This window comes from Aulostomus chinensis, chromosome 21, assembly GCF_037954235.1.
Source record: "Aulostomus chinensis isolate RoL2024-O1b breed Wild chromosome 21, RoL_Achi_v1.0, whole genome shotgun sequence".
NCBI classification, from domain to species: domain Eukaryota; kingdom Metazoa; phylum Chordata; class Actinopteri; order Syngnathiformes; family Aulostomidae; genus Aulostomus; species Aulostomus chinensis.
Genome location: NC_141340.1, coordinates 7,216,538 through 7,231,226, shown reverse-complemented (window position 1 = coordinate 7,231,226; position 14,689 = coordinate 7,216,538). Strand labels below are relative to the sequence as shown.

At 39.9% G+C, this 14,689-nt stretch overlaps 1 protein-coding gene across 5 annotated transcripts in view; it reads left to right on the top strand.

Moving 5' to 3' along the window:
* Positions 1 to 1,032: 1,032 nt before the first annotated feature.
* malrd1 (MAM and LDL receptor class A domain containing 1) overlaps positions 1,033 to 14,689 on the top strand; it is a 55,785-nt gene continuing 42,128 nt past the window's right edge. For 2 of the 5 annotated variants that reach the window (XM_086191367.1, XM_086191366.1), the window contains exons 1-9: positions 1,033 to 1,111; positions 1,201 to 1,365; positions 4,673 to 4,769; positions 7,870 to 8,022; positions 8,453 to 8,605; positions 10,540 to 10,645; positions 11,146 to 11,513; positions 11,909 to 12,354; positions 14,527 to 14,614. In XM_086191367.1, the coding sequence (XP_086047493.1) occupies positions 1,064 to 1,111; positions 1,201 to 1,365; positions 4,673 to 4,769; positions 7,870 to 8,022; positions 8,453 to 8,605; positions 10,540 to 10,645; positions 11,146 to 11,513; positions 11,909 to 12,354; positions 14,527 to 14,614 (1,624 nt within the window). In that variant the 5' untranslated portion in view covers positions 1,033 to 1,063. Of the gene's footprint in view, positions 1,112 to 1,200; positions 1,366 to 4,672; positions 4,770 to 6,535; positions 6,898 to 7,869; positions 8,023 to 8,452; positions 8,606 to 10,539; positions 10,646 to 11,145; positions 11,514 to 11,908; positions 12,355 to 14,526; positions 14,615 to 14,689 lie in introns of those variants that run through there. The other 3 variants (XM_086191368.1, XM_086191371.1, XM_086191369.1) reach the window with 3 other exon arrangements.

Below are 14,689 nucleotides of genomic sequence, written 5' to 3'. Positions count from 1 at the left end.
TAGGTTAGGTTTTAATTAAATTTCATGAACATTGTGAAAGTTTCAAGGCGAAAACACGAGCAGCACCCCAAATCAAATTCTTGACTAATTGGACCGACATATTTTATTGTCTTATTTTCTCTGAGTGGGACCATAAAATTCAAACTCAACATGATTAAAGAAGACCAGTGATTGAGCCCATAATCTCACTGGGAAAATATTTACTGAGGGAATAAATCAAGAGAACTGGTGTCACTTGATAACCAGAATTCATTTTTGCAATCATTGTCGTCCCCTGCTGTCTATTTGAGAAAATGAAGGTTCGCATTTGCGTCTTTTTAGGCGTACAATCTACCTTCACTTGGACAGTCAGTAGCTTTGCATTTTATTATGACGGATTAAAAAAGGTCCCTTACGTTATTTAGTATTTTGGTTCTTATTCTGTTTGATGAATGATATTTAATTGAATTCTTTGTTTTATCATTCCTGTTAATACATTCAAAATATAACAAAGGAAAGTGATTTATATATTTGTCACCTGTTCCCAGTTGGCCATTAAGTTCAATAACAACCGGTTGCAGGGGGCCTGGAGCCTATCCTAGCTGACATTGGGCAGGAGGCGGGGTTCACCCTGGACGGATCACCAGTCCATCACAGGGCCATCAGGAGCAAGTCAAGTCAATTTTATTTGGATAGTGCCAAATCACAACAAAAGTTATCTCATGACACTTAATCCCATACAGTAGAATAATAGTAAAATGCAGTTCATAGTGAAACATAAAAGAACAACATTTAAAGCAGCAGTTTAGTGACTGTTTTCTCCTGAAGGTTCCGGATATCAGAGGTGTGACTTTGAGGAGGGGTTCTGCGACCTGATCCAAAGATCAGACTCGTTTTCTGAATGGACCAGAAGAACAGAGGTCCCAGGAGTCAAACATGACCACGCCAACCAATCAGGTTTGAGCATCTGATGTTTGCCGTACATACTTACACAGTGCGTACACTGTATTTTTCCATATTCTCACAATTCTCTCCCATTTCAGCATATTTCCTGTCACTTTTGCCCATCAGAGGAAATGGCACCATGGCACATCTGTTAAGTCCTGTGTTCCTTCCTGGTCAGACGTGCCAGGTAACCTCTGGTTGTCCAACTTTGACAAATCTAGCCACAATTACATGGTAATTAATTATAAACTCCTCTTATTATCGTTTCTTTAACAGATGAGCTTCTACTATTATGTTTGGGCTAAACAAGGAGCTCTCCAGGTTCTGATGGAGACCCAGCCCGCGGGTCAGAGCACAGTGTTATGGCAAAACTCCACGCAGCCACAAATGGACACATGGCTGCGGACTGTGATTCAGTTTTCAAGTAACAGCAGCTTTCAGGTGTGTAACACTCTTAAACTACTATAAATAGAGCAGAGTGTTAGTTCAGGCAGGATATGAAGTCAAGCTCAGCTCACAACCTTTCTCCACTATATCCTCTGTTCCAAACCAGCCCACTCTCGTTGGAGACCTAGCCACCTCCTGCCACACACTCTGCTAGCATCCAAGACATCTCACTTAAACTGCTCCTTTTCTTCTTGCTTCCTCTCCATGCTGTCTCCCAACCTACCACCAGTCTTTACATGCTGTATCTGATTTAATCAATGCCACTTACGTAGTCATTGTTGCCAACCATGTGCCCCTCGGGGGGGGGGGGGGGGGGGGTTGCTGCTGCTGCTCCTAGGGATGATTCTGTTTTCTGTTTGATTAAAGAGGTCATGACGGCACAGAGTTCTCTGTATTTGTTTGATTAGTAAAGAGATGAGCTGCTAAAACATCATTGACTGAATAATTTGATTGTCACATTATTATGCAAGAACTATGGGGCCAGTTTTCACCACGACAAATATGGAGGAAGTGTGTGGGCAAAGGAACAACTCATCCAAATTTTGGGCAGATTTGTCACTGCGCCACCAGCTAGCAACAGAGTGTTAGCAGGTGACAAATTCTGATATTTCACCATAGAACAGGAAGCTTTTGTAACTGGAATTCACTTGGTCAGAATGTCACATTTGATGAGAGTCCCGGTCTGAAGACCTCAACAGGAAGTGGGTGGCAAAAATCATTTGATTTACATTCAAATGACATTGTGTCATCTTCACGAGATGCAGCAACATAATATATGAAGTGCGTGTTCTCTAGCGCCATCTAGTCTTACATGGGCTCAGCCTGTGTTTGGCTTAGCAGAGGAATTTGAAGGCCCTTTAGTTCATTATGTCATGATAATCTTGAGTTTGACTGCTGAAAATACAGAAGAACCACAACAGCAACTCAGTGACCTTTTGTTTTTTTTTGCCTTTCAAATGCCACAATCATCCGTCCATCATTTCTATGCTGCTTATACGTTAAGGGTCATGGGGGGGGGAGGGGGGGGGTTGCTGGAGCCTATCCCAGCGGATGTTAGGTGAGAGGCGGGGTTCACCCCAGACGGGTCGCCAGTCTGTCGCAGGGCCATCAGGAGCAATTAGGGGTTCAGTGTCTTGCTCAAGGACATTTTTTACTGCTTATCCGTTAAGGGTGTGTGTGTGTGTGTGGGGGGGGGGGGTGTGGAGCCTAGACTTTACAATCAATACTTGAGTTTCAACAAATCGGAAAATGCTTTTATGAAGAATTCAAAATAGCTGCAGGACAATGAGCAGCTGCAGAAGCTGTTTATATGCAGAATGTAGTTTTGACCCAACTGGAGCCATCACAGGCCCTCTGGAGTCCGGTGAAGTCTGCTGTCTGTGTCCTCCTTATATCCTCAGACCTTGTCAGTGTGTCACCCTTCTCCCTGTCTTTGACTTCCCCATCTGTCTCTGCCTTCAGCCAGCTCAGTTTCATAACATGGCTGTCGGGCACTGGGGATAGAGAGAGGCCAGCTCTCACCTTCCCCTGCATTAACCTACTTCCTGTTTCAAAGGGAGATAAGTTAATAGGTTTTTTGTTATTCCCTGTGATTTAAGTGATTTCAATTTCAGCCTGTTTGTGTCTGGACCTGCAATCTTCCAACTCATTATATTACCAGAGTCTTGATGTCCCTTTGTCTGAGCAGTGACTTGGACGAGTCTGTTTTGCTTAGTCTTTTTCAGTTAAAAGCAGAGAGGAAACATAAGAGGCAGGTCCCAAACCAGAATCAAACCATAAACATTAAAACAATGGTATTTGTTGGAGATGAACCCAAATCCAGGAAAAGAAGACAGCTGTTTTCACTTCTCATATATTATTATTTTATGAGGGACAGAAAGTCCACTGCTTTTACCCTCTCCAGAGCACTGATGCCTTTGGGCAACTTTATCAAAATGTGTTGATATAAAATAGCTTATTCATACATTCAAATGCATATGCCCTGAAGTTATAAATGCATAAAAATGCAGTACGTCTTATTTAAAATTTGATTTTGCAGAACTTCCACTGACAATAATTAAATGGCTGTGGATGGAAGATTCTGTGAGAGCGAGGCTACACCATCTAGATCAGATGCCTGGCTATAAATAAACAGTTGTGCGTACTCAGAGTTGTCATTGCATTGGTTTTATGGTCTCCAGGTTCAAATTTGAGGAAAATAAATACAAGCAACAGCATGAAACTTCTATATTTTGTGCGGTGCACCTTCAAATGAACCTGTGCAGAATGGGCTGAGTGCTGCAGCCATTTCCCATTAATTAAACCAAAGTCACTGGCTTTGAAAATGAAGTGAGACAGCTGATAGTGGCTAAAGATGGTGTCCAGAACATCCTCACATGGAGCTGTCAAGCAGGCAGTTATTATCTCTTATAGGGTTCACCATATTCTGACCCTTACATGCCTCAAATTGGCCAACAGAGCTGAGCTGCCAGGGGTTTTTCTGTCATGAAAGCATAATAAAAAAAACAACCCAACAACTCTGAGCCAAAGTATGGCTGATCTCCAGCAACACACCTGCAACATGTCAGTAATAGTTGTGTAGCAAAGAACACACACACACACACTCACACACACACACACACACACACACACACACACTGCAGACACCAGCATTTGTTTAGAACTGTCATAAATGATGGTTTATAAAGCTCCAGGGGAAGAGATAAAGCCATCCAGTGGACTTTGATCAGCATGGCTGTTATTTCATTGAGAAAAACATGTTGCAGACTGGCAGACAGTATTTCGGCCTTTCTGTGTTTTGGTTTGATGGAAGTATCTAAAAACTCTAAAATCTCAGCAACGACTGCATGTGTTGCTGCAGACCAACTGACGAGTCAGAGGTGTAACGCCAGTGACTTAATCTCATTCAAATTTGTTTTTGATAATCATCCTGTTTCTCAAGATGAATTGTAATAACTACGGTTGATCCCATAATCTTTCCTTTGCAGCGTCACAACTGAAAAATTCAATCTGCCTAATAACCAAAATAAATAAGCACAAACTTAATGGCATTCACATTCGCTTTGTCTGTGCTTAGTTTCAAGTGCTAATTAGTGGTATTAGCATGCAAACCTAGGATGGCGGCATCACACATGAATGAACACAATCTCAGAAAGGTCATTTTTAACCACACACACACACGCGCGCGCACACACACACACAAGCACACTCGTGCTAGTATGTACACACAGAGAATGCACCGATGCACGCGAGCTGAAATGGATTTCATAGGGTGGTAACATCTTAAATCTTAACTTTTCAGGTGGTGATTCGAGGTCATCTGGCTGCTGACAGCCAAGTCTCAGAGGTCCTGGCCATTGATGACCTATCCTTCAGTCCTGGTTGTGCCACTGTGCCTGGTATCACTACAATTAATAATAACTTACTACATAGAGCTCAGACCTTGGCATTTTGAAATATCGCCGCACACAAACAGATTCGCTCAAACTTGTTTTGAATACTAATAACAGTGGAGAAACACTAAAGCAGCCGTTGTGGAATTCATTAAAGAAGAACCGAATCATTAAAATAGCGCTTACTAAACATTTCCCTGCTCTGAATATGGAGCACAGTCACTGCCACAATCCCTGGATTTTATTTATGTCGGCTATAATGTGCTGCCGGTAGCTCAGTGATGAATATGGTGCTGCTGAGTGTCCTGGCTTGGAGCGTTTGATAAAACACTGTCCACTTGGAGTTTTGGATGGACTTTATACGTGGCAGGTGTTTCCACTCACCCCCAAGCGCAATCTACTTTATTCTTCGACTGCTATTATTCAGCCAGTATTGCGGGATGATGTTCTTCTCTCTGCCTTTATAATAAACAAGAATCCAACCTTTTTTTTAATTGATTATTTCTTTCAAGTTACAACCTTCAGCTTTTCCAGGTCCCTGTAGCCCATAATGATTCGGTTGGAGGTAGAATTAATATCTTTGAGCTAAAAGTTGATGGTTGAAGCCAGAACAACAGTTTTTACTCAGGCTGCCAAAAGTAACCCTAATTGCTGAGTATACATTTTAACAATCTGTCAGTGATCATCCATACTTGATGACTGTGTTATGCCTTGTCTAGGGGCTCCAAAACACAGCGTGAAATTTCACCGTCTTCCACAACTCCCAAGCAGCCACAGAGATGGAAATACCTCAATACAGCAAATTTGATTTATTTAGAAGAATTGCTTGTTAACATAAATAGTGCTTTGCTTGGCTTCAGGGTGGATAACGGCCAACATAACAAACACAACCAAATCTAGGTTATGTTCCCCACAAATCCTCCAAAAATATAAAGAAACCAAACAACTTTGACTTACCTCCCTGAGTAAGATAAACACAAGAAAATAGTAAGTTTGGCTTTGAAAGTAAAGTGGCAGCCCAACCCATCGATCATGATCATCATTGCAGCAGACTGACTTGTGGCCTGACCCCCTCGCACAGACACACCCACAGCGACACATTCAGTCTGGAGACAGAGGACAATTCAAAAATCTAAATTATGACCACAGTAGTTATAACTGATTCGTTAATGTCAGCATGCTAGCTGTGAAACCTCAGTAATTTATTTAACCTCGCTTCTATATTTAGCGACAAGAATGCCACGGTAGGTTTCAGACATGATTTGTTGGAGGCTTCGGATGAAAATAAGCTCAGTTGCACAACAGTAATGGTGTAACTGAAATGGTGATTAATGTGGATCATACATGTAAACAAAAAGAGGAAAAAAATGCAGAAAGCATCATTTTATACTCTTTTCTCCTAATCAAAGTATCTGAATGATTGTGAACTAATAGAAAGATTGATAAGAGGTGGCCACAGAGTTGTTTGATAAAATGCACATTATTCCAGATGACAAACTATAAGTTCTAATATGAAAATGTTAAATCTAAAAGAGGAGAGCAGCATTACAACACAACCACAAACGTGCTATTATAATTTATGGGATGCATTTATTTTATAAAATACATGCTGATAAAGATTATGCCAGGTCACATATATATATATTAGATTTTTTTTTTAATCTTCAGGCCATAAATGTATCCATTAGCCTATTTTTTTTTCTATCAGGGGCACAGTAAAACAGCTCACAGAAAATGAATTATCTCCAAGTATAGGTAGTATTTTCTTCATTTCACTATTCAGTGCTGTACAATACATAGAATTACTGTTGTCATATTTGCGTGATGCTACCTTAGCAACTAGCTAGCTAAAATTTATTTTAGCTAGCAGCCTTAGCAACTAGCTAGCTAAAATAAAAATATTGGCGTGTAGCATTTTAGCTGCTAGCAACACCAATTTTTGACTCAGGTGTTGGAAAGCAACCAAATGATGTCAGGCTTGATATTTAGAGCAGCGTACATTCTTGGTACATTAATTAAATCAATTTTGTGTTTACTATTTGTTCTGCTATCTCCAATTGGCCCCAAAATATAGTTTATATAGGGTAAGTTAAAACGGCGTTAGCCAGTTAGCTTGTCTGAGCGGATGAGACAGGTCAGTGTCATCTTGTTCCTTGATTCAAACATTAAAGTAAAAGTGGGGAGGTAGCGACAGGAAGTTCAAGCTACTTCAGTTGAACTATTTGTTTTTCAACTTTGCCACATTAAATTGTAATACACATTTGCTAAAGATATCAAATCAAATTTTCAAATAGCTAGTATCTGTTTAGCCTAGCCGATTTGTCAAGGAAAGGAAGACATGGACCACTTTTGATTTCTGCCTCTCATCTAACATATAGCGACATGTCATTATCATCACTTAAAGGGAATTCTTTATCTCCTGTATTATTCAGCTAGACGATAAAATTGCCTCCCTGAATTATGGGTTTATTTCATAACTACTATGAATTTAGATTAAATGAACTGTCACAGATAACGGCGTTATAACTAATAAATGTAGGTCTGTCAAATGGATCCAGGCAAAACATTATATTGGAAATTCAATTTTTCGTTGGTTTGGCTTTTACAACCTGCTGTCGTTAATAAAACATCCTTTTACATATGTTCTCTGAGGCTTTGTGCTTGTTTGTACATATTTTTAGGGGGAATCTGGACATGATATAGCAGGGATACTGCTGCACACCTCTTTCACAGTATATCATTGATACTGATACCATACGGATACCATGAACACTTTCTTATCTACCTTATTGAAAAATAATGCAGCCAGAGAATTTCACTTGCACTATTAATCAAAAGTATCAGAACTTAATTTCTCCACATTCGTATATAATCTTCCACAACGCCTCTGATCTACTTACACTGCATGCTGCTGACCTTATGAGTAATAATCCTCTGTTATAACCTGGGAGACATTTTGAAGATAAAAATAATGTGATATGAATTAATGATAACATCTATGTGTTGGGTCGACATCTTATTACAGTAAATAGTCTCTTGCAGTGGAACGTTAGGGATATCTGTACTGTGGATGTAATCTCTGTGAATTTATCAATTGTGTTTTCAGGAGTGATTCCTGTGCCAGAGACTACTACGCCCCCACCAGCTATAGTTTGCCCTCCATCTTGGTTTGCTTGTGGCAGCGGTGTATGTATAGAAGAAAGCAAAGTTTGTGACTTCACCCCACATTGTCCCCATGGAGAAGATGAAGCCAACTGCCGTAAGAAACTTGTTGCCAAGTAACACATTAAAATAATCAAAGGAGCCTTTTGAACGACAGAGAGCAGCTTGGTAATTGATATTAATCTTGTGTTATAAAAGAAAGAAGATTTATAGATTTCAGGTAGCAAGTTATTTTTCTTGTCTATTTTCTGTGTGCAAGCATCTTTCACACTGAAAAACTGGCTTGTAAACTAAATAACGCATACTGCAACGTGCCTATAGCTGCTGCTGCGGCAGTGCAAGCTTCTATTAGGCCAAGTGTGATGAAAGTACAACATGTTACATCTTCTAGTGTTGAGTTGCTCTTGGCAACCCTTCAAGATGACACATGATCTTCAGATATTGTTTTATAAATTGCTGTTAAAGGTTATAAACTTCAATTTCAGTCTTTATTAAGAAAAAACATTTCATTCTTACCACTTACGCAGTGTCTGAGTGTGACTTCGAGGGCGGTTCTTGTGGCTGGTACGAGCTCACTCCCGGGGATGGCTTTGACTGGGTGAGGGGCTCATCTATGGATGTTCCTCCAGAATACTATGACCATCCACCACCCCTGGACCACTCCACCAACACCACAGAAGGTAGACAAACCAACACACCACAGCCTTATCGGTGACGCGCTATTGCTGTCAGCAGCATAAGAATGGATAAGTAATTCCGTTGCATCTGTGGAGAAAAGTAGCCTCATGTCTTTGTGTTTTTGAAAGATAAGCACAGGAAAATCCATAATTGCATATTAACACCTCATTGTTTAGAGTACACAATATAATGATCACTCTGAAACACAGTATCCCTCATTACACCCCCATAATCTGGCTTTTCTCCATACCTACTTTACAAAAAAAAAAACGTTAAAAAACTCTTTGAAGCATGAATTTAACAAGCAATCTTGCCACACTTGACAATATCATGCTGGGTTTTTGTTTTGTTTTTTCCCAGCAACACCATCTGTTGTTTGCGTTACGTTGGTTGCATGAACATGCTGTGAGAAGATGCTCCGTTAGGTTCAGATCTGAAGAAGGTGCAGGCAGGAAGCAGACGCCTCTATTATATTCCCAGAAGCATATCGATGTTTTGCAAGCTTGTGACGTGACACATACCCTGAGATTTAGGAAAGTGGGAAAGTGGGCAAAAATGCGTTTGAGTCAGGGAGTGTTAATTAGGGAATATGTACCCCAGCAGGGACCTAGCTGACCATCTATATCCATGATATTTGGTCAGATGTTGATTGTAATATTGGGTAACCAAAATTCAAAGTCGAAAAAAATGTTAATGGCAGCATCAATTTGACGCAGAGTACTCGCGGCAAGTGATGTTGATGTTTCATTGGTTTTAAGTTGTTATTAACTAACCAAAATGTTGTCATCAACTTTAATGATTTTTGACGAGGATATTTTGTCGGTTTAGTTTTGGAATTGTAATGCCAGACCAGCATTTGATTTTCAACGAGATTTTTGTTTTTAACTCAAATTGAATGTCTGTCCGATGTCAAGCCCAATGTCTTTTGTAGCCTCTCTCTAGTCCCTCTATTGTGCTGAGTCAGGAGAGATGTCTGGCTCAATCATTATCATTCTGCTAGTCGAAAAAAACAAAACAAAACACTCTGTGCCTTTACAAAATAACATCAGGGGGAAACTTCGATAGTCTATTTTTTTTATGTTTGAAAAATGTTCCTTAATCGGTGGGGAAACATGCAAGAACGTCCCTGTACAACAGCAAATCTTCTCATCACACTTTTTGTATTTCTTAACAACTACCTGCTAAAAGAAACAAGCAGCCTGCTTTATTGTACAGTAAGATCTTTGCTAATAGCGAGCTAACCAGCCTGGAGGTTATGTTTCATGTGGCGAGGGAGACTTTGAAAATGGCAGCGCTCAAAAAAATGAAAGGGGCGAAGAATCTGAAATAATCACCCGTGACAAGCTTATACAGCCGTACCGCAACAACCATACAATACTGGGTCATTCGTAGCAGTTGATTATTTGTGTTTATTTGCATCAGCTACAAAATACAAATCAAATCAGGTTAATTGCACTGAGGGAATGCCAGTATATGTAGTGCTGTATCAGTTCATTTCATGAGAAATTTAAACGCAGCTGCATCTCCAGGTGTTTTGCTCTGCAAATAAATAGATATCATCCTAAAAATGCAGCGAGGCAATGCAACCTCCTTCTGTGTTACACAGCTCAGCAGCCTGACAACTTTTTTTTTTTCACGGCTTTGTTTGTCATGAAGTGTCATGTGTTCTGTGAACAGACATTCTTTCCTCCTGCACATCACCGTTGCAACAAGCTGATATTTGCAGCTTCAGTGTTGTCCTCTGACCCATCTCATTAAAAAGCACCAGTTGCTGTGGCGACCGCGTGTTATTTATACCATTTTTTATACCAGACAGTGTCGTGGTGGAATATCTCAGACAATAGCACATCAACAAGACTGTTTTAAAGGTGGCTTACCTTTTTCTCACAAAGTTTAGGTGTTAGTTAATATCAAGTAAGTGTCTTATGTTCTACAGGTCACTTTATGTTTATATTGAAGAACAGTAGCAGTGTTCATCCAAGGGCAGTCCTTCGAGGACCCTGGTTCCAACAATCAGCATCTGGGTGCTCTATGACCTTTTGGTGAGAATCACACTGTGTAACTTCCTTCTTTGCTCAAATCAAAACAACTTTTTAAGATATTCTCTGTACAGTGACAAATTTCCTTCAGAATTCCCAGCTATTTTTCTTGTTCTCTCTCCACCTACCATTTCACCTGTCTCCACTCTGCTAACTCAGCATTTCTCTTAGTTTACAGTCACACGCAATGAAGAGATACTTATCTGAATTTGTCAGGTTTTGACAGTTTTATGGATGCTTCAAGTTTATGTCTGATGACAGATGATATTTTTCTGCTGGGTGATTGGAGAGGTGCTCTTGGATGAGAAACTCCTATAATGTTGTTTTTTCAAATCGTACAAGCAAAAGCCCTCATACATTTTGCCCTGCAAGCATTTTAACACATGAACGATGATTTATCTGATGAGAGAAAACAATTTCAAACATATATGATCGTATTAACACGTTGCAGTGCCAGAATCTAAACATGAGGATAAATTTAAAGTCTTTCTCATCCCCCTCAGGCATTATAACTCAGGCATTTCTGTGGGGGCTGCTGACATGTACCTTCGCATCAAGGGAGTTCAAAACAACACAGTCATATGGAGAACTTTATATGACCAGGGAACCCGCTGGAACCAAGTCACTGTGCAGCTGGGACGCATCACCCAGCCGTTCCAGATCGCCTTGGCTAAAATCAGCCTGGCTGTCTTTGATGGCGTTTCCGCCTTGGACGATATAACCTTCAGGAACTGCTCCATGCCCCCGGCGGTGGCAGAGTGCCCCCTGGACACACACTTCCACTGTGTACACACCAAGGCCTGTGTGGAACACTTGCGGCTGTGTGACCTGGTGGATGACTGTGGGGATGGATCAGATGAAGAGAGATGTTGTAAGTAGTCTGTTACAAGCGATTATGAATAAAGTCAACTGAGTAAAAAAGTGTAACAAAAAGAAAACCGGGGATGTTTTTGAACTTTTGGTTAAGTCGTGCACTTCACAGTTTCCTATATGAATTCAGGACAACGTTCCATTTTAGTTATTTTATTTCAACATTGCAAATAGTTTTGGGATGTAGAGAAAACCAGAAACAGAAATACTCAATTAATCTCAGAAGTGAAAATGTTCCCATATGGTTCTCTATTTGTCGTATATATTTGTCTCATTTTAAGAGGATTTGAAAATGTTCCCCACTAGCGTTCTCAGAAGCTAGTGCTGATCTTTAAAGGTTCATGGGACGTTACTGACTGACTCAAGCTAAATTCATTTTCTTGTCCTGTCTCATAGCTCCAGAGCTGCAGTGTAACTTTGAACACGGCCTGTGCAGCTGGAAGCAGGAGCAGAATGGAGGAGATGTTTTTGACTGGACCCACATCCAAGGTCCAACTCCATCCTTCAACACGGGGCCCTGGAAGGACCACACACTGGGCACCAGCTATGGACACTACCTTTACATCGAGTCCTCTGTCCCCCAGGAGTTCAAGGACACAGCTGTGCTTCTGAGTCGAGTCTTCCAACCCACCCATCGGCGCGGCAAGAACCCATTCGGAGCCCGCCACCGCTGTGTTTTCCGCTTCCATTACCACATGTTTGGCTCACATGTGTTCTGCCTGGCGGTCTACCTCAGGACCACTGCCACAGGCCGTGGCCATATGCTGTGGGTACGATACGGAGATCAAGGCAACTTATGGCACAGGAAGACTCTCTACCTCAGCAGTGCTCGGCCTTTCCAGGTAACCAATCCAAGAATAAAATGCTGAGCCGCAAAATAAGAATTAAATCCTTTTTAATTTGCATGTAAAACACATAGCAAGAGAGACAAACCACGAATATCTCACATATTCCCTCACTTCCTCTTGCTTCTGATCCGATTCATAGAACTTGGAGTTTTCTGTTTTAAATCTATTTGTCAATGTACAAATATTTACTACATTACTTAATTGTGGTTATTAATGATACTGTAATATTGATAATTGTTTGGTATGTAACACTGCATAAAAACTGTTGTTGAACTATGTTAAACTGATCAATAACAGATGCTTAAAAAGACATTGATTAACTGTTAATCTCAGTAATTTAACCAGTCTCAATTTTAAACTTTGAAAGCCCTTCTAATGATGTTTATCATGGTTAAAGTGGCACTAAACCGTTAACAAAACATTACAAATAACTGGTTATCACTGAAAACACATTTTTATACATAAATGTTGATGTCGCTATCTAAATTAATATTAGATTACTAATGTAATCAGAGAGTAACTGTTTTTCTCCTTATCAGCTGTGAAATTATGTATATTATTAACAAACTAATGATTCTATTTCACCCAAACTAACAAAAAACATTAATTACAGCATTGCTAAACATAAGTTATCTATTTGCATTTCAGTGTTCAGGTTTAAATTGAAGATGAAAACAATCAGCCAAAAATTGCATGTAGTCAAGTAACAGTACAACATTTTCCTTGCATATTCTCTGAGCTTGATCTACTTTACACCATAAAGCATCCTATTGATCATAAAATGGAAATACATCAGTAGACCTACCACAAAGAGAGAGTGCATAAGAGCCTCCAGCCGTCACTCATGTAATGTAACTTGAGATAACACGAGCAACAGGTAAACACAGTTTCCCAGCAGGCAACAATAAAATGCTCAGGAGCCTGTATTTATGTATTCACTCCAGAGATGCATGATGAAGATCTATTTAATACCTTGACATTGATCCTTCAAGATGGATACTCTGGTGCCATTACTCAAGACTGAGTTTAACTTGGCAGGGAAAAGACTGTTCCCCAATTAAGGCATTGATGACAGCAGCTCAGATTATTCACTACAGAGAGGCTAAAGGGGAAAAAATGCTACGGATTAATTACGTTAATTTGATGACATGTTGGGCATATAGCCACAAAAGGGTATGCTGATGTAACAGTTGTCAAAAACACAAAATTCTGAATTTGATTTTTGGATAATGTGAACCAAAAAACAAAAAACAGCTTAAAGAATAACTAAAAACAGAATGATGAAAAATAGCAAGAATGAGCTGAAAGCCATTAATATTTGATTAAATTGTAACTTAGGCAAGTTGTTTACAGAGGCAACAAGTGGAAACTGTGGATTATTGGGAAAATCTTTCAGTCCATGTTTGCACAACACTGCTGTTTGAATCATGCTAATGTGACATTACAAGACCTACAGTAAACACTCACATCGTGCCTTTTCCAGACAGAGCTTCAAGTAAACATTTATTGGTTATTAAAGATTCTGCAATCCACACGTGTGCTGCACTGATATAGAAACAACACTATCAGTGAAAAACATTCAAGCCTTTGCAAGCTAGTATCAGACTATTTTATTTCCATATAATGGTCATCTCCATGGCAACCCCTCAAAGTCCACAGAGCGGGAGACTGTTGATGCAGTTTATCTGTATTATCTGTCAGGTCATGATTTGTTGTACTGGAAGCCTTTGAAAAAAAACTAAAATTCATGTGAAGAAAATCTGTGGCCCTGGAAGTTTGACACTGCTAAATTGCAGTATAAGATGTGGATGATAAAGCATTAACACACAGGTGTAATTAATAATTGCTGCAATCCATTCAAGTGTTAAGGTTTTGTTGTGCTACCTGCAAGTTGCTCATTTGTTTATTTCCTTCCCTGATTTAGAACAATTATGCTCCTGATAACTGTGGTGGTGGTGGGGGGGGGGGGGGGTATTGTGTTTCCACATTTACAGTACATTGTGTCGTCCTGGTAAAGACAATGCAGTATTGAGGTTTTGACAAAGCTGAATTAAAGATTAAAAAAAAAAAGTCATCATACTGTGGAAATAATTGACGTTGTTCTTTTTCTTGCTTGCTAGTCAAACTGCGTGTGTCTGATCTTGTGTTCACTTTCTCTGCTGCCAGATATTAATTGAAGGTACTGTTGGAGATGATTTCAATGGAGACATTGGCATCGATGACCTTTCCTTCCTGGACTGTGTCCCACATGAAGGTAGATTATTATGCCATAATATCAAATGGGAACCTGCAATATCTAGGTCTCTTTATATAGTAAAGCAGGTGGTTA